Source organism: Eleginops maclovinus, chromosome 14 (genome assembly GCF_036324505.1).
Source record: "Eleginops maclovinus isolate JMC-PN-2008 ecotype Puerto Natales chromosome 14, JC_Emac_rtc_rv5, whole genome shotgun sequence".
In the NCBI taxonomy this organism is placed as follows: Eukaryota; Metazoa; Chordata; class Actinopteri; order Perciformes; family Eleginopidae; genus Eleginops; species Eleginops maclovinus.
This window is the reverse complement of record NC_086362.1, coordinates 13,044,213-13,062,788: the sequence shown is the minus strand read 5'-3', so window position 1 is coordinate 13,062,788 and position 18,576 is coordinate 13,044,213. Positions and strand designations below refer to the sequence as shown.

At 39.3% G+C, this 18,576-nt stretch overlaps 1 protein-coding gene across 1 annotated transcript; it reads right to left on the bottom strand.

Moving 5' to 3' along the window:
- Positions 1–10,494: 10,494 nt before the first annotated feature.
- Positions 10,495–16,041, bottom strand: znf16l (zinc finger protein 16 like). Its single transcript, XM_063900189.1, has 3 exons — positions 15,197–16,041; positions 14,090–14,308; positions 10,495–12,635 (listed from the first exon to the last, which is right to left on the bottom strand). Exons 1-3 carry the CDS (start codon positions 15,936–15,938, stop codon positions 11,941–11,943), a joined length of 1,656 nt encoding a protein of 551 aa, XP_063756259.1. The 5' UTR covers positions 15,939–16,041; the 3' UTR covers positions 10,495–11,940.
- Between the last annotated feature and the right edge of the window lie 2,535 nt (positions 16,042–18,576).

Below are 18,576 nucleotides of genomic sequence, written 5' to 3'. Positions count from 1 at the left end.
GACATCTCCCACACCAAATGTGTATTAATCTGCCCTAACAAAAGCACAATTTTCTCATGTTTAAGCTAAACATTCCATTTACGTACCCATGGGCACACTGTGTTGGTCTGTCTTTAAATAATTTCATTATAATGTAATCCTGTTATGTGCCCAAACTGGGCAATTATTTCTAATCATGTTATCTCCGTAGCATTATTCTCCTATCCAATCTTCTTCTTTTTCTTCAGTCGTATTGATGGAACAAGTTAATTAACCTTTTCCAACAAAAAAAAACACTTACAGATGAAGGAACTGTTGCTATCGAGAGGAGGGGATTATAATGAATTAGGAAGACAGCACGGTGCTAAGAGACACCCTGCTGGTTCGGCTCTGCCTGTAAGGATTGTTGACAATAGGAAAATATAGAATAACACCAGAGTTGGACTGTTTTCCCGAATAATGTGTGAGGTAAACAGATAAGATTTATTACGTGTGGTGATTAGAATTTTCTAGTTATGTATGGAGAGAGCTGGATAAAGCCTCGGATTTGGGGCCATCCCTATGACAGTGGCTCAGTGGTGCATTTTGTCAAATTGATCTGACTTTTGAGTACAAAAACACTTGTATCTGGGCCCGTAGAGCAGTCCTCATATCCAGTGCCTGGGCTGAGATAACCCAAAGACCACATATCATCAAATCCGGATCGTCAGGATCACCACCCGTTTCTAAACCCCACAGCTGCACTTTGCTGTTAATATATACGATATCAGGAATGGAGTCAATTCGCCAAAGACTATTAACATTTCTATCATAAGGTGCATGTGTAGTCTTTCCAGAGTGAAAGGTTAGTGAAGTTGAAAAGTCTTTTGGGGCCAAATGACATCAGGGAAAGCTACCAGGAACATTTGCTTCTACATACGGTGCAATTCCTGGGGTCTTGTTTTTTTGCAGTCTCCTGGCAAGCTACAAGGGGATTCTCATTCAGGCAAGTAGAATGATAAAAGAGAGGAAAACAAGTAAGTCAATCGCATTTAGCCATTTGTTGGATTTCTCCATTCTTACTGATTGAGTTAAAACATCACATTTTCAATTAGGCTTCCAATCCTGACGCACCTATTAAATATTAGTTTCTCTGTAGTCGATGAGGGAATCAAACTCATGGCAATGTGACTTATTGGATGGGCCAACATTGTCTATTAGAAACCTTTTTACCTCATTTGCACAACATTACCCTGGGATAAAACTGCTCTTCCTGTAATGCTAATTTAAATACAGCTGTAGGTGCTCTGAACTGGAGGGTATCCTGCTGCATTTGTATCTAGCCAGAACACTACGACTATCTAGCCAGCTCAGGGACGCATGCACTTGTTTAAAGTAAATGAAATTGTATAAAATGATATCTGGATTTAAACACAAATGAAATGTCAAGTATACATGGGGGATTTGAAAACACCATTGTAATTGAGTAGTGCAGGGATGACGTATTTTTGTAGGCCAACCCGGAAGTAAGCTGCTCATGGGTTCCTTCAACAAAAAAGCAATGCGATTTCTCCAGAGGATTTTGGAATATTGTAAAAATTAAGATCTGTGGAAAACAAACCTTTTTGATAAATCACTGCTCATGCATTTAATGTCGTAGAACAAAATGTGACCCGTCTCTTCAATATGTTTCAACCACAGACCTTATTTTGAGCTATTTTCCAAAATCCTACGGAGAAATCCCATTGACTCTGAGACCAGGGAATAGGAAGTTGTAAAATGCTAATGTTTTAGGACTCGTTCCTGCAGCACTCTATAAGCAATATGGTCAATGAGTGGATTCCGGTTCTTATTGTCAGGTAGCTAGCAGCGCTTTTTATCAGTCCTGTGACCAGTCCATAGTGGTGTAGCACTAATAAAGTTACCAGCAGGTGTGCAAATCTATACAAGGTGAAACCCACTGATATGCACTTTGCATCTCCCACCATACAAACAGAATGGTTCTAGCTCTGCTGGTTGACCTTCATCCTGCAGAGAATATAGAAGCTCGCCCAGCCATGCGAATTGTACCAAATTAAAATGGTTAGATGGAAACAGGAGAAAACAAGAAAATCTTCTGTGCCTGAAAAAACAAACGTTGACTTTAAATATAAGATGTCAACAGAATACACATAATTGTATTAGGTTGTTGAAAGCAATAATATTAAGTTGAAGCTAATATTTTAACTTAATATTATTGTTTTAAACAAACTAGGGCTGGGCAAGTTAACGCGTTATTATCACATTAATTCATTAACGACAATTACTTTATCGAGCATTAATAGCTTTTTTAATTAACATTATTATTAATGCTCACTGGCTCTGAATACACATACAGACAAACAGTGGATCACAGGAGAGGAGGGATGTTGATCATCATTACGCTTCTCAACTAATGAGAGCATTTTGGGCGGGCATAACACTGCAGCAGCGCTCACATGAACCGAAACAGAAAAGAAGTAGCGGAACAGAAACATGGAGAAAGTTACCTCTGACATTTTACATCTCTTTCAGACGGCCGCGCTGACAGAGCCAGAGTTATTTGTAACCACTGCAAAGTAGAATTTTCTTACCACTGGACTCTGAGGGTTCTTGTTTTTCTATAAATAGATAAAACGTTAATTCCCTGGCAGTGGCAAATAGCTTTGGTTTTATATTTGATTCGATTAAATTAATTAAAGTTTAAGTTTAAGAAGTATTTTAAAGGGACTACTGCTGTTAAAAACACCTTATGTGTTTAAAGTGTGCAAACCAAATGTTATTGCACTCAAAATCTAAGTGCGCAATACACTTTGAATTCTTTATTGAATTTTGCGCATAACAATATGATTAAACACAGAAAATCGTGCCATTAATCACAATTAAAAAATGTAATTGTTGCCCAGCACTTAACTGAACCCGATAATTATGCGTAATTTGTTATCATATTACATTACGAGTCAACGTTTCAATTTTTCAGTGTATTTAAAACTGGAACACCATTTGGCTCCAACTAAACATCCTTTTGGATTGGTGGACAAATACCAATAGACCAAAAAAAGTAATGTCCCCTTTGATTTACTTCCTCTGATAACACATGCAAAACTCCTGGCCTATGTAGACCAGACAGTATGAGAAGGACAACAGTTACGGAGAATTGGGCTTTAAAAAGGTCAATGTCCAGATGCTGATTCTTAATGCTGAAATGTCAGAGGATTCTTGAATGCACCAATAGATTTCAAATCAGTCCCTGCTCCCAATTGTATAAGCATGCAATGAAAAGGTCGCCATGATAGATTACCTACAGAACGTGGAGAAAGTCTCTGCACTCTGATTTAAACAGAGCACTGAAATGAGCGGAAAGCGAAGGCCGCCTAGAAGGCAGGAAATCAGTCGTTACCGTATGGAAAAAGGTTTTGAGTAAGGGCAGTGTTGATGTCATGCGTACAAAAGGATATTCATATGTAATGCAGTTAATATATGTATATAATGTTGTGTCACATGTCTGAATGGGGTATTACGACAACAGGTGTTTTGCTATGGCTAGACAGAAGTATTTTTTGGGGGAAAAGACACTTTTTAAAGTTCTGGAGCCACTTCTTCATCTTAATATTACCAGAAGAAAGTGAATATATTAATTAGAGTACATTCACATTAGAGGGGACCAAATGACATATTGTGTGATTGAATTGTTGGATAAAATGGGAATGCTTTCATATAGCTATACATTTTTGGAGGGAAAAGGCTTAAGTATAAGAACTTAGTGATTAGTTTGACAGAAAATATTATCCGGGTATTTATAATAGAATTGTTTATCAAGCTCGATATCACAAAACAAGTTTGTCCCAGTAGACAGATTAACAGTAATCAGTGACAAAGACAGTGACAAACAAAAATAGATACCATAAATTTAAGGACAAATATAAGGAAATCTAAAACCAGCTCTAACTATAGGCTTTATTGAAAAGGAAAGTCAACAAGAAGCTCTTGTGTTAGATATCTTCCCCCGTGATAAAAACTGGAAGGTCCAGAGAAAGGGAGCTAGCTGAATGCTCGGAACCCTGATCTGGTTTTCTGGACTCTGGGAATTAAGAAAAGACCTGCACTCTTGGCGCTTAGGGGATTAAACTATCGTTTAGGTACGATGGTGCCAGCGTATAGCTGCTGAAATTGGAGTGATGTGGTCCTTTTTCCTTGTTCCTGTTAGTAGACAGGCTCCAGAATTTTGTAGTAGTGGTCCAAGGCCTTAGCAACATGTCTTACTAAAACTAACATGCATGTCTATTAGACATGCAAATCTGACTACCTTTGATATTAATTCCAGATATTGTAGTTTGGTTTGATTAGTGCTCTTTCTATAGGAATACTAGGGAGGTATTACTCACACCCTTTCTAATTTGCTTTACACTAAGAGGGTTCCAACACAGCAGGCTGTAGTTCACACTGCTTTTGACCATTTGGTTGATGAGGGAAAAGACCCTTATGAATTACTATGGTTAAGGATAACCTCGAATGTTGGGCAGGAAGAAAAAGTGGTGTGAAGTAATATTTCTTCTACCTGAAGTCCCTCGTTATTAGATGGAAAATGCCATGGTATATATATTGAGTAAAGTCATTTTATATTAACACTGTCGGGACCAAAGGGTAACCCAGTTCCCTTTATAGGCTCTACATTTCTTTTTATCCATGAATTCACCCAAACTCTCAAGCTTTTTCCTTCCTCTTTTGGCCTTTTCACAACAAATGTCACCGCATACGAACAGAACATGCAGCTGGTTGGTTTTGCTACAAGCACGTGACGATTGGCATTCTCTCTGGATTTGTGGGGTTGTTTCACCCAAACTTGTTCTCTCTCCTGACTTCAAAATCCTTAAAAATCTGTGCAAGTAGTAGTAAACAATCTTTAGATGTGGTTTGTTCACTCGATTGTAAATTTCAGCCAATCTTCAGGTTTTCATGCTTCAGTGTCTTTGATTTGAAGTTTAAAGTCTACGTTCTGCAGCTGGAGCTTCTCATTTGATCTGCATACAGTAACAGAATCATTCATATACATGCATGACGCACTGGAACACATGCATGCAGGCATCTGGAGGGAAACTCATTAGTATTCTGTTCGAGATGGCTTCAGTTAGGAGCTCTCATGAGTCACCCTATTGCTCCTGATCCTCATCGTGATGAAGGTCTTTTCAATCTACACCTTTATCTCCTGGTCCATAAGGCACTCCATCAGGTTCTGTGGCTTTAGTTTATATCACGGCTCAGTAGACACAGAAAGAAAAGATGACAGATTGGTTTCTGAAAGCAAAAAGAAAAAAAACAGGGTTGTTTTTTTTCTTAGCTCATGAAAATTTGATGTGCCTAGCCTGCCAAAAAAAACTGAATAAGAATAGGATTTTAGTTTGATTTGGAGCAGAATGGTGTCCAGGGAGTCTGAGCTACTTGTGTTGCCCTCGTCTCGTCTCGTACTTTGGATCAACTATTTTTCTTTAAGGTATATTTATATTAGGGTTGCAAAAGGGTTGAAGAGTGAAACAACGGACTATCCGTATTGGCAAGATGTCAATGCTGACTCAGACAATACAAGTTCTCAAAAAATGACTGTGGTAGACTTTTGTTTTTGTAACCCAACAGCACATGCACCCACGCTAAACATCCTTCACCATCGTGTGTTTTAGGAGCCAGACGTTGCACTACAGTGGGAGATATTTACAACCAAAGTCTTACGACTGACTTCCATGAACTGAAAAGACACCGTTAAAGGGACAACACCATGTTGTTGTAACCTGTCAAAAGGTAGCCGTATCCTAAAGAGCGTTCACTGTTTCCTCTATTCGCCCCAGGAAGTGCGTTGGACGTTGAAGCAAACTTTTGTGTCGGGCCCTGACGTCATCGGGTCCGCAAATACTTGGGAAATGTGCTAAAGCTGAATCCAGAGTCAGGGCCTATGGGCAACTTTGGCAAGTGCCCAGATGCCCTTGTGCAAAAGGGGGCCCTCAGTGAAAAGTGAAAAGTTTCTGCACAACCTCACTTGTCATAATCAATCTTTATTTTTATTTATTTTTTTAGCCTGCCCCTGGTTCAGTTGGAGGGAATGAATGAAGTGATCAGTGAAGGAGCTTTTTATACTATGAAGCAGCTGTGTGCAGCATGTACTGTAAGAATCACACACAACTATTTAATAGTGCAGACTTATTTCGTGGTGTTACAAGTGCACTCATTTCTGTTTTGAGATGGGGTTGTGGGGCCCCATGAAGATACTAATTCTGCCTTGTCCAGAGTTTTTTTCACTCTCCATTCATTTGGCTGAGCAGCGAGTGGGTGATCAGAGGCTGGGCTTAAGGGAAAACTCAAGGTGATCGCACAAATGGGTACTTTTGTTCTCGATTGGCATGATATTTCGGCTGTATCCCGCTCCAGGAGCAACCAGGAGAGTTGCCCCCTGTTGCCTATTAGACACAATGCGGGATTTAGGCACTTGATGGACAGACAGACAGACAGACAGACAGACAGACAGACAGACAGACAGACAGACAGACAGACAGACAGACAGACAGACAGACAGACAGACTTTCCCCAACTTGGGAAATGTTTGAGTTATAGGAGCAGCATGATATTTAATATCCTGCTTTATATTTTTGTTTACTTGTCTGAGTTTATAGATTATTTATCTTCATAGTCAACTGTATATATATATTTTTTTTTTTCTCTAATGCCAGTTTATTTTTATTTCTATTTCTTCTTTGAGATGTCTACACTTAAGCATTGTTTATTTCTTGTTTTTATTTCTAATTATTGTCTATGTCTTGTATTGTATTATACTGCTGCAACACAAGCATTTCCCAGTTTGGGATTAATAAAGTCATTCTTATCTAAATGTCTACCTGCTGTGACATTTATTTTATTCTGAAGTACAGTCAGATCTTACATTCATATAAAACAGGAAATTGATGTTTTACTTATCAGTTTTATCATGGAGCATAACAAAAAGATGGAGCATCCTGGTTCAATTTCCTGTCTGTGTTTCAGGTCATTAAGCCACATGAAATCACAATGAATGCGTTCAGTCACCCTGTGGATCCTGCAATGATGTTATCTACCTACATTCCCCTAGTATATGAAGAAAGCCTTTAACCATTTGTGTCATTAACAATAATACGCTTCAATTAGAGGTTCCTGAGATGTACAGTATTTTCTTTTACAGTTTCTCGTCAAATCTATTTGTTTTTGCCGAGCTAGGACTTTTTCTGTGCCTGGGTGAGCTGTTTTGCCTTTCAGAATCAAGTCATTTCACATATGAGCCCTATAAATCTGTATTCCACAGTAATGGACTGTCTGATGTGTTCATACCCACACTCTGCTCCCAGGCTGTGTGCGGGGGACCAGTGCCTCCTACAGGCAGGAAGTATTAAGTATCAGAGGCTGATTTTCACTGAAAGTTGTCTTTGATTGCTCTTCATTTAGTCCACACAAAAACACACCACAATATTCTGACAGAGATGACTGAAGATAGTCCCTTTAATCAGCCAGGAATCAAGAATATCCTGGGTAATTTCCCTCTAAGCTTAAATGACGTCCATTTGACTTCTTTACGCTGCTCCTCTAAGTAAATCTAGTAATCATTGTTTCATTATTGCTCAACATTATACAGGTAGATTAAATAAAATAACCATATAATTGCTTTTTTTTAATCTTGTATACCTTGCCACTAATAGTCTGAACGGGATGAAGAAAATGTTGTTTAAATTTAAATGAACTGAACTTCATTATTAAGTTAACCAAGCTTTTCTGTCACATATGTTGTTGCAATGTAAGGCAAGCAGATTATGAGCTTTATTTTTTATTTTTTGGAAGAATTAATACTCTTGATGTAGCATTTTCAACAAAAAAAGATGGCATGCAGAAAAAAGCTGATGAAAAATGAATCATGATTACCTTTGACATCTAAATCAGGCCGTTTTTATTGTCCTAAAGCAGTAAACAATGAAAAATGTTTAATTGTTGTTTGAAAATTAGCATATTTTACACCATTCTGGCGTTTCCTAATGGATGATGGACAAAAGTTTTGAGACACTCATTCAGTCCCATTGCCACAGGTGTATAAAATCAAGCACCTAGCCATGCAGTCTGCCTTTACAAACATTTGTGAAAGGATGGGTCTTTCTAAAGAGCTCACTGAACTCGAATGTGGTTCTGTAATAGGATGCCACCGTTGCAACAAGTCACTGCCAAGCGTGGGATGGAGTGGTGTATAGAACGGAGATTGCGAGCCAGGCCCTCTCGTCTGACATCAGAGTCTGGGGGGGGGGGACATCATAGAAGCTCCTGTGAAATCAGGGTGGGTGGAGGTGTCCCTTTTTTGAAGTCAGAGAAAGCCTCTCATAACACACATTTTACCTGGTCGTCCTTCACTGTGGTGTTCAGAGAATCCCCGTTGACTTGCACTTTGCCATCGTACAGACTTACTGCTTTTGAAAGCAATGCTCATAAACCAACGTGGAACCACGCAAACATATTTTCTCCAAGAAAATATAAATCTTACCAAAGAGAACCGCCTGCAGTGTGAGGAGCGATTCATCATAAAGAGCATCTATAGTAGGATAACTGCACGAGTTATGACTGCTGTCTCTTTTTATATACATTATCTGCACAACACAAAAAAGGCTGAGGAGAAAATAAGTTATAAATACCCTTTAGCCTCCAGCCCTGCATTCTGATTCAAAGAATATAATTAAATGGGTGGATAGAAAATGTCAGTATGTGCCAAAGGATTAGCACTGGTAATCATTCCTTAGGAACCAGGGGGTAACTGTAAACAAACACATGTTTAACCTATGGAACCATAAAAGTCTATGGCTATACCAACGTATCAGGGTGTGCATGTAAATATAAAACAACAAGACGTATTTGACTACTTATTTTATGTTTGAAAATGCATGACTTTGTTGTGATTTTATTTATATTTTATTCTAATTTAAGCAAATGTTGATTTTTTTACATTTTATATACACATAACAATGTTAGGAACACATTTTAATCACCTTATTTAAACCATAAAATAGTGATCAAAGAAAACAAAGTTAGATAAGAGCATTTGTTTTTACCATAAATATAAATAAGGACCTTCGGAAAAACATACGATTTGGAAATAACAACATTTTGGAAGTCTTCTTAGGCATCCATTGGCTTCCATTCATTCTTTTGTACGGTATGAAAATGAATAAGCGACCACGTTTGGAGTGTTTTTGTATCTCTTTGTGCATTGGGTCTGGGTTTGTGTACTGTAAACACAGACGTGTAATGTTTTGTTTATTTGCTGTGTTGTTACAATCAAATACATCAATTTTAATGCAAATTCTGATGTTTTTTATTTACTTATCATTTAGATTTCATCCATTTTTAAAGAGGAACATAGGGGTGGGCGAGGGATCACTGTGGCAATTATTGTATGCATGTGTTCCTAATTCTCACGACTGTAACCATAGGAAGACATGCATGTACATGGCCTTTCATATCTTATGCAGATTTGATGTTCAGATTGATGATTGTCAAAATGTAGGAGTTTTACAGTCTGATTAAAGGGTTTTAGACCATATGGAACTTAATACAGATCTTTTATTTTTGAAAAATTGCAAAACTACTACTAAAGCTTTATAAAAATAAGGAATTATTATGAGCCAATCGAGCTAAATTAAGCTAAACTAAACTTACAGCTAGAGAAAAAATGAAGAGACCACTCCGCATTTTTCTTCAATCTCAATCTCTACATGTATGGCAGCCATTCCGGTGTTTGTTGAATTCCAACACAAAGAAAAATGGTCAGTAGTTTATAGAATACAATTTAAACTTGAACTAAAACACAAACCTATAAATAATAAAACAAGAGAAAATGATGATGCTGAAGTGGTGTCTTTATTTTTCCCGTGGCTGTATAAGCTGTATTATGTGTATGTAATATGTTTTAGATCATATATATGTTATTATTTAATAATATTGTAATAGTGTTTTAACGAAGCAGCAAGTAAAGAGGGAGCTTTAAAACTATAGTATCTTACCTTTACTGTAAAAGAAAGTGGTCATTTTACAGGATGGATGTTTACCAAAATTTTCCTTGGGTATATATAAAGTATTCTGAATGACTTAATTTCATTCTGTAGAATAAGCAATACTCCTTTATGACAACTAGTAGAGTATAGTCAATAAAGAGAGGGGTAAAATGTAAATACTAAAATACATATGAGTCTTATTTCCTGTAAGTGCAGTTTGGGGTAAATGTTCTTGGTTCAATCTACAACTGTTATTCGTTTTTTTTAAGTTATTTAAAAAATCAACACACTCACTCGTGACATTAAGACAACTGTTTATTAGAAGCAGATTGTCAATGGTTAGCATTTCCGTTTCACAGGTTTGGATAAGATGTGTTCTTGCTTTTAGTCTTCAACACGGTGTAAGACATTAAACTCATTTAGAGACGGTCTATTTCTCTCACTGAATCAGACCAATGAGTAACACAGGGGACACTTGAGTTGTTATTTTCCTTTAAGGTTTTTTTTTCTGTCATCACACAATGTTTAGTTGTCATACAGGCAAATGGAACCAATACTTAGTCTGTAACATACATTACACCGGTTACAAATGATATGAAAAAAAGTCCTGCTCTACGCATAGCACCAAGCAGTGTTATGTAAAAACAAAAAGAGTGTTGTTGTAGTTACACAGTCTGTCCACAGGTAGGGAACGTTGTCCCACTACAGATCCATTTAAGGCGTAGAGGAATTCAAACCCATTTCACAAATCAAAGTCTCTCACTAAAATACATTTGATTCCTTATCCTGGTTCATGTTGTGCTTGTGCATCAGTGTGAATTGTTCTTAAATAATGTTGAATCATTAATGTGTCTTTCCTTTTGTCCCTCTTCCATTTGAGTTCCGTGTTTTCTTTAGTGTTTTGAAGACTGAAATGTGTTTGAGATAAGTAATCCATTCAGCTTTGGGTTAAGATTGACTTCAGATGTGAGGCCTAGAGTGTGGGGAATATGTTAGCAGAGTTTGAATATAATATTCATGATCATGTTTTCATTCATTTCCCTGAAAACCTCAGTTTGGAGTTGAACGAGCCCTTTATATCCACATTTGGTGGTTGTGTTGAATATACAAATGAAAAATTAGTAAAAATTCGAAACAAATAAAATCGCAAAACAATGCAAAAAAGGACCTCGCTGAGGCGAAACAGCTCGCCTTTCGATGAAAACAATGCGACGACGTGCGAGCACATTATGGCAGAGGATGGAAAAGAGCATCCATATGCTTTTTTTCATGATCAAAATCTGTGATACAATTGGATGGAAACTACTGAGAGGTTCAATGCTGAACTGAGTTGCCCTGTCATCTCTTTGATTCGAATGATTACCTAGGTCAAGACAGCTGAAATAAGCTTGAGAAAAGATAAAAGATAATTAAAGTTAATGATATCTTGGGTAACATTTCAAGTATACACAAACGTGTAGTCGATGAGCTCAAACACTGCTTCTGGCCTCTGACAGAATGACAGAGTTGTCTCCACCATGGAACTGTAAATGTTTCTGTCCTCTCCAAGGTTTCTTAGGTTAAGAATAAACCTGCTGACTTTCTGCTTACATAAAAAAGTCCTCTGATAAAATGGAAAGTTTGAACATCTACACATCCATGGAAACGAACTGTCTGCTGATCAGGAGAGCTGAGACCTCTAGTTCAGTTCGTCAAACTTTGGCTTCCGAGCTCAAACTGAGCTCACTGATGCCCCTTTTCTTGATTCCTGATGCAGGTGTGAAATGTCATGAGTATGACTGAACACGGCCGGCGTCTCGGGACCCCAACCCCTTCTCCACTTGACCTGCGCCTCTTTCAGTTTCATCAGCAGTGAAGACCCCTCGCCTCAGTCAGCCATGTATCCTGTCTTTAAGAAGCGTTTCTCAGCATCAGAACAGGTTTACTGCGCGGGGGTGCAGCGGTGGCTCTTGTAGGTCCCCAGGTGGCGGAAGCTACGTCCACACTGCTGGCAGCAGTAGGGCGTGGCCCCGCTGTGGATCCTCTGGTGCGTATACAGGTTCCCCAGCTCTTTGAAGCGCCTGCCGCACTGAGGGCAGGCGTACGGGCTCTCGCCGGTGTGCACCCGCTGGTGTCTCTTGAGTCCCGAAAGCACGGAGAAACCTTTCCCGCACTGGGGGCAGGGGAAGGGGCTCTGGGCCCCGCTGTGCACCAGCCTGTGGCTCTTTAAGCGCGCCGCGTGTCGGAACCTCTCGCCGCACTCCGGACACATGAAGGGCTTCTCCCCAGTGTGGATCCGCTGGTGCTGCCGCAGGTTGCCGAGGTAGTTAAAGTGGCGACCGCAGTCCCCGCACTCGTACCCACCGTCGATTTTGATTTCCTTTTTCAGCCCTCCCCCCCCAGCTTCGGCCCCTTCTCCGTCGCCGTCCTCGTTCTGGACACCTTCGCCCATCCTGGAGTCATCCCCCCCCTCTCCCATGTCGGGTGCCGACGAGCAGGGGGACTGCAGAGCCTGGAGAGCCTGAGCCCCGGTGGCGTCTGCGTGTATCAGTTTGACGTGCTCCTCTAGGAACAAAGAGTCCGGGCAGAAGGTTCCACACAGAGAGCAGATGTAGGTGTGACTGGGGAACTGCTGGCCTGAACACACAAAGACATATTTTTATTGCATCAATTTATAAAACCCCTTAAAATCTGAACTCACTATGATTATTACACGGATTAGTTGAATACCCCATTCTGATTGGTCAATTTGGACATTTCAGAAGTTGTTAATACTCCATAACACACTGCTGCTAAGCATAACATGACTTTTGTTGAAGAGGATCAAGGGAGAGAAGGAAAGAGTTTAAAAAACTGTACGAAACCAACGGAGGAAGACAGACAGGAAGTTAACACTAGCGGGAACACGGTATGGCCTCTGGAAAATAAACTGATTGGAAAAGGTGATTGGAAAGTTACCGAAAACCCTTGATCACCGTTTCCGTTCATTATCAGGTACGTTGTTGTTGCTGTACCAGCCGTTTGTACGCCGTAGAACAGAGGAGGTTTTTTCTTAATCATTTTTAAGTCAATACAATTTTTGTATTAATATTGTGACTCAAATCGTTGGTTTGTTTGGCATGTGGCCGTTTAATAAACCAGATCATGTGCAGCGAGGCAGTCATTAATGAATAAAGAACACACATTATTCCACAGGGTTTCAAGGGTTACATTTCCTCACTGGATATTAATATTTTAGCTGCTGTTTAACAAAGATGCTTCCCTCAAATGACCAAACAATGTAATGAACATACAACCTCTTTCTCTCCAAGTGAACAGCACAAAGAGCATGTTTCAAATGGTACTAGGAGTGGGGGGAGAGGAAGATATAGAACATTAGATCAAAAGGAGCCTTAGTGCAGCTTTGAAGCGAACAGCTGATACAGAACAGAACCACTGACCTGATGGCTACACAATCATTTACACCAATGCTTTGTGATCTTTCTTTGACGTTTATTACAGATGCAGTCTTGTTTTTGTAATCATGACCATCGTTTCAGGATGCACTGAAATAAAGGTCAGATGTGCGATCCCTGACCCCCCCTCGTAATGTCCTTGGGCGAGATATTGAACCATAAATTGCTCCTAATTGAGAGTGAGTGAATACCAGTGTATGAATCTGTGAATGGGTAATGCCAGCTGAAGTTGTAAAGCGCTTTTTTTAATTTAATGGTTTTGCAAATGGTTTTGAAGAGCAAAAATAACCTAAATAATGTTGAGAATAACTTTATATTAAACACAAGCTCAATGTACAAACAATTGCTTATATTCAATAAAAATGGCAAACTTAAAGACCAACAAATACTATACTTGAGATTTAAATAAAATAACACTGATGTGAATATGAAAACCTGGCATCATACAGCGCTCAAATTATTCTTCAGGTATTTTTAAAATAAAGCATGCAGTGAGGGACAGTTTTTTGAAGCTCATTTCAGATATTTATTCCCCGGAAACAGATGGAAAATTGAGCTCTACCAGTGAGACACTTTTTAGAGTACATAAATGCAGTCCAGTTACCATTCCTTTCCCTTCCCCACACCCTCACCCACCTGCCACAGGCCTATCGGTGTGGCCCTCCAGGGGACTCCCTCCCTCCCCTGGAGAGCTCTGGGGCCCCATGGAGAACTCAGAGGGCGGGACATGAGACAGGGGGGCCGGAGCCTGCTCCAGTCCCCCTCTCTCTCTCCGCGATGACTCGTCTTGCTCCTCCTCCTCTTCGTCCTCGGTCTCACCGGTCGGGGTGTTCACGCACTCGGGCTCCTTCATGTCTGGGAAAATGTATCACATCATAAAACAGAGACGGCAAATATATGTTTATATGAAATGAGCCAGAACGAAATAAAGGAGAAATCTATGTAACTGTATTTGTTTTTGCTGTGTTTTGAATTTGGTATTAAAGCATCCGTCTCTGCTCATGTGTGACCTTACCCTCAGGAGTGCATAAACTACAGAGTATAAACTTATTTTTAAAATACAAAAATATGACGGTATCACATAATATCTGTTGGTTGACTAATTCACACTGCCTCACAGACAATAAATATATTATCATATCGCCGAACCCTTGTATTTGTATCATAAAATACTTTGACTTCATTTTGTCTGAGTTGAAGTCAGGTTTCTATATGCATGGAAAAATATGGTATAATAATTTTGGCTAAATCCACCCACTCGACTTTGAGAGGGTCAGGAGGTTTTGAAGCCAATCCAAGTATACGATTACATTTTGATTTGTTTTTAATCCTTGTACTATGTTCACAATGTCACCCAATGATACTGTTCGGGTCAAATTGATGTTTGAGGTCTAAAAGAAAGTAAACGAATTGAAAATAACACATAAACTCCATAACATATGTTTTCTTTATCCTAATTCCTAACTTCACTTCACTTTTAACAACGAAAGTTTTGTTTAAGTAAAGTTACAATTAATGTAAAAGTAAAAATGTATGTAAAAATCCACATCCAAAACACTAAAGAAATGGAATGCAAATTCATGTTTATCTAGAAAAAGAAATACAGGTTTTGAACAGCAATGGAAACACAAATCCATTTTGGTTTTAGTCACTGGCTATTAAGTGTATCTCGTCATATCCTCAGTAGCACCCTCCTCAGGTGTGTAGTAACAGCTCTATGCCTCCACGCACACATGTGTTTACCTTTGATGTCTTCAGAGTACTCCATCGGTGCTATCCATTCGTAATCATACATCCGTTTGCTGCCAGAGGGGAGCATACTGAACAGGTCATCCGCGGCGGACTCTGAGTCTCCGGTCCCGGGCCCGGAGCCTGCCATGCCGCTGTCCGGCCACAGGTGGAGGGAGTGTGGGATCGGATCCTGGCGAGTCTCCCTGTCGCTGCTCGCTTGGCTACTCTGGTCTCCGTCCATGTCTGCACACCCCCTCGAGTTCTTGTCTTTCATGAGATAGTCGCAGATAGCATCTATATTCTCCTTCTTCACACCGGGCAGCACAGCTTTGGCTCTCCTGGGGTCAGCACAGCTGTTTTTGTTGCTGCTGTCCTGTTTCTTGAAGCCAGCATCTGCAGACTCCATGGTGGAAGCACCGGAGAAAGTGTCCCTACCATCCCTATGGACTGTATCTAGTCTGGCCTTAAGCACTTCAATTTCTTCACTTTTCTCCCGCAGCTCCATTTTTAGCACTCGTATCCTGATGCTGACCATTTTACGGATCTCGGACAGCGCAGTCTCCAGCACCACGGTGATGTTTCTGCCGAGGTGTTCGGTGATGTCGCTGACCGAGCACAGCAGCTCCTCGTCGGGCTCCAGCTCCAAGAAATCGGCGTCGGCTCGGCTCGCTGACACGGGAGGCTCCATGAAGGCGCCGTGCAGTTCGGGAGACAGGCTCGTTTCAGCGAAACTATGGTTTCTTTTACGACTCATAGGTTTCCTCGGCCAGGAGCTCTATTTTCTGAAGAGTTTGGCTAGCTAAAAGCTACTCAACAAGCTAATGTTTGGATGATGCTGAAAGACAGTAGTTAGGTTTATCAAAAGGGTAGGAGTGGCGCCAGATGTGACAGGAACCTCCCTTCAAAACAAAACCACTGTGATGTTAAAAGAATCACTGTACTTTGTTTTGAAAGTAACAAACGGATGTGCTGATTTTAACTGTATTTTACTTGACATACAAACACATCAGAGTTGCAGTAATGGCTTAATTCGGCACAGTTTAGATCAATGTTCATAAGTAGCGCCCTCTAGAGTACACAGTAGAAAACCAACTGTTACAGTTAGCCTATAATATTATTATATTACTGCTTTACTTTAAATATGGATTGTTATATTGTAACTAAATAGATTCACTTATGGTTAAAACATTATTTGTTCATGTTTTATATAGCAATTCTATTTTTTAAATAATATTACCTCTGGGTTGTGTGGGAAACAATCGTAGGAGATAAAGATAAGATATACTTCATTAATCCTAAATTGGGTTTTTATACTTCATTAATCTTAAATTGTTTTTTTTTTGTTTTTGTTGCAGCAGCATGTAAAACAAGTAATTTGCACATAATTAGAAATATATAAAAAGAGTAGAAAATCCACAATTATACAACATTTCAAAATAGGAGAAAATAGTTCAAATAAAAAAGTTGAATCTGAGAATAAAGATGTAAACTATCTGAGAAATAAAACACCATTGACGGGCTAACACATTATAAAAGTATTATTTACATTTATTGTGCAGGAATGGCATATTATCTAAATGTAAAATGTACAGTGAGAAGTTAAGTCCAGTTAAGAAAAGATAAGCTATGGAGCGGTGTTTAACAGAGCTATTGCGTTTGTCCTTGTGACAGCAGAGTTTCATGGTAACGCAGTTATCAGTAGGCTAATCTAATAAGCCAACACCTTTGCGGTTATAAAGGTTAATATGTAATCAAATCTGGTAGCTCCAAAGGAAGTAAAGGTATGGCCATCACATTCCTCATAGTTCTAAAGGGTTTTTTCACAACCTGACAGCTTCAAATGTTTTTCTGAATGAGTTATAAATTAGTTATAGTTAAATTGAACGACACTTGATTATTTTGGTACAAGTCCCAATACTGCGCTTATACCCTAAATTCTTCTAAATTCATTTTTTCAAGATTAAAAACACACTGTTACTTGTTTTTTGCAGCCTTTTGAAAGCTACACAATCACTATTTTGAATTGTGTGGATGGATACAATGACCGTGAACTAAAGGAGGTTAACCCCAAGGAGTGTTAAAAGGACTTGTACATTTGATGTTAATTATCAATTTGTGAATTCAATACAAAAATAACCATGTCTGAAATAAAGTAGCAGTATATCAGGGATTCACACACATATAAAGACATGTCACCACTTTGTCATGTGACAACTACTGTGTGTGTGGAGTAAAAATGTAATCAAGTTAGTATTATATGACATCTTGCAGAATTTGTAGTGCTGAGCCACCATGTATTTGTGCTTGTGTCTGTAAGCTGCTGTCATAAATTCCTGAGTGCTTCTCCTGTTTTAGAACAACACTGCTGCTCCAAGCTGACAGGGGAACTGACCGAGGACAGGAAATGCTGAGTGTGTTCCTGCACATGTTTGAGGGAAACACACACTCTGGATCAAACACACAGACAAACTTTATAAAGAATAGGATAAAAAGAGAAAATGAGAACGTTCTTTGGTTATATTTCTTTCTGAATGTAAGGGCATGGATGAAGCCCTGTGTGCCATTCAGGGATTCGGTAATGGAAAGAGCTTTATTTGTTGAGTGAGTGATTATTAACCCAAAACCACACACTTGAAATCTGAGAAGGGATTTTAGGAGCCATTAATAGGCCTACTTGAATCGAAAAAATAAAAGTTAAAGAAGGATCTTCCTATTTGAATAAGTATCAGAATGAATGAAACGTCAATAAAATCACAAGTTATACCACCAACAGAACCAATGAGATATGGGTTAAGGCTGTCAGCATTATACCAAAGATTATCATTCAAGTAACTGAAGTAAAACAGGAAATTGAGTGAATGTGATTTCAAAATAAAAGCGTGAGGTTTTGAGTGAATAACAAATATAGTACATTTTCAGAATCAGAATTAGAAATCCATGTATTGGTCTCACAGAGGAGAAATTTAAATTTGCTACATCAGCAACAGAGCCAAAGATAGCTTTACAAAAGAAAATATGCATTTAAAAAAAAATGATCAAGATAAAGAAAAACACACAATTTACAAAATACACATCCTGAAGGAGATATAGCAGAGACCTGCTGTATCTCTCCGTGAGACACCGTGCATGCAGCAGCCTGTCACTGAAGGAGCTGCACAGTGCGGACAGGGTGTCCTGGAGGGGGTTGGACACATTGTCCAGCAGGGAGGACAGCTTGGCTGCCATTCTCTTGTCTCCCACCACCTCCACAGTGTCCAGAGGACTCCCTAGGACAGAGCTGGCCTTCTTTATTAGTCTGTTAGTACCTCAGTCTCCTTAGCAGAAAGAGTCTGCTCTGTCCCTTCTTGCACAGAGCAGCAGAGTTGTCGGACCAGTCCAGTTTGTTGTTCAGA

Coding starts and splice junctions, on each gene's coding strand:
- znf16l (XM_063900189.1), bottom strand. CDS start 15,938: ATGAGTCGTAAAAGAAACCATAGTTTCGCTGAAACGAGCCTGTCTCCC. Junction 14,309..15,196: donor GTACTCTGAAGACATCAAAG/GTAAACACATGT, acceptor ACATTTTCCCAG/ACATGAAGGAGCCCGAGTGC. Junction 12,636..14,089: donor CACCGATAGGCCTGTGGCAG/GTGGGTGAGGGT, acceptor TTGTGTGTTCAG/GCCAGCAGTTCCCCAGTCAC.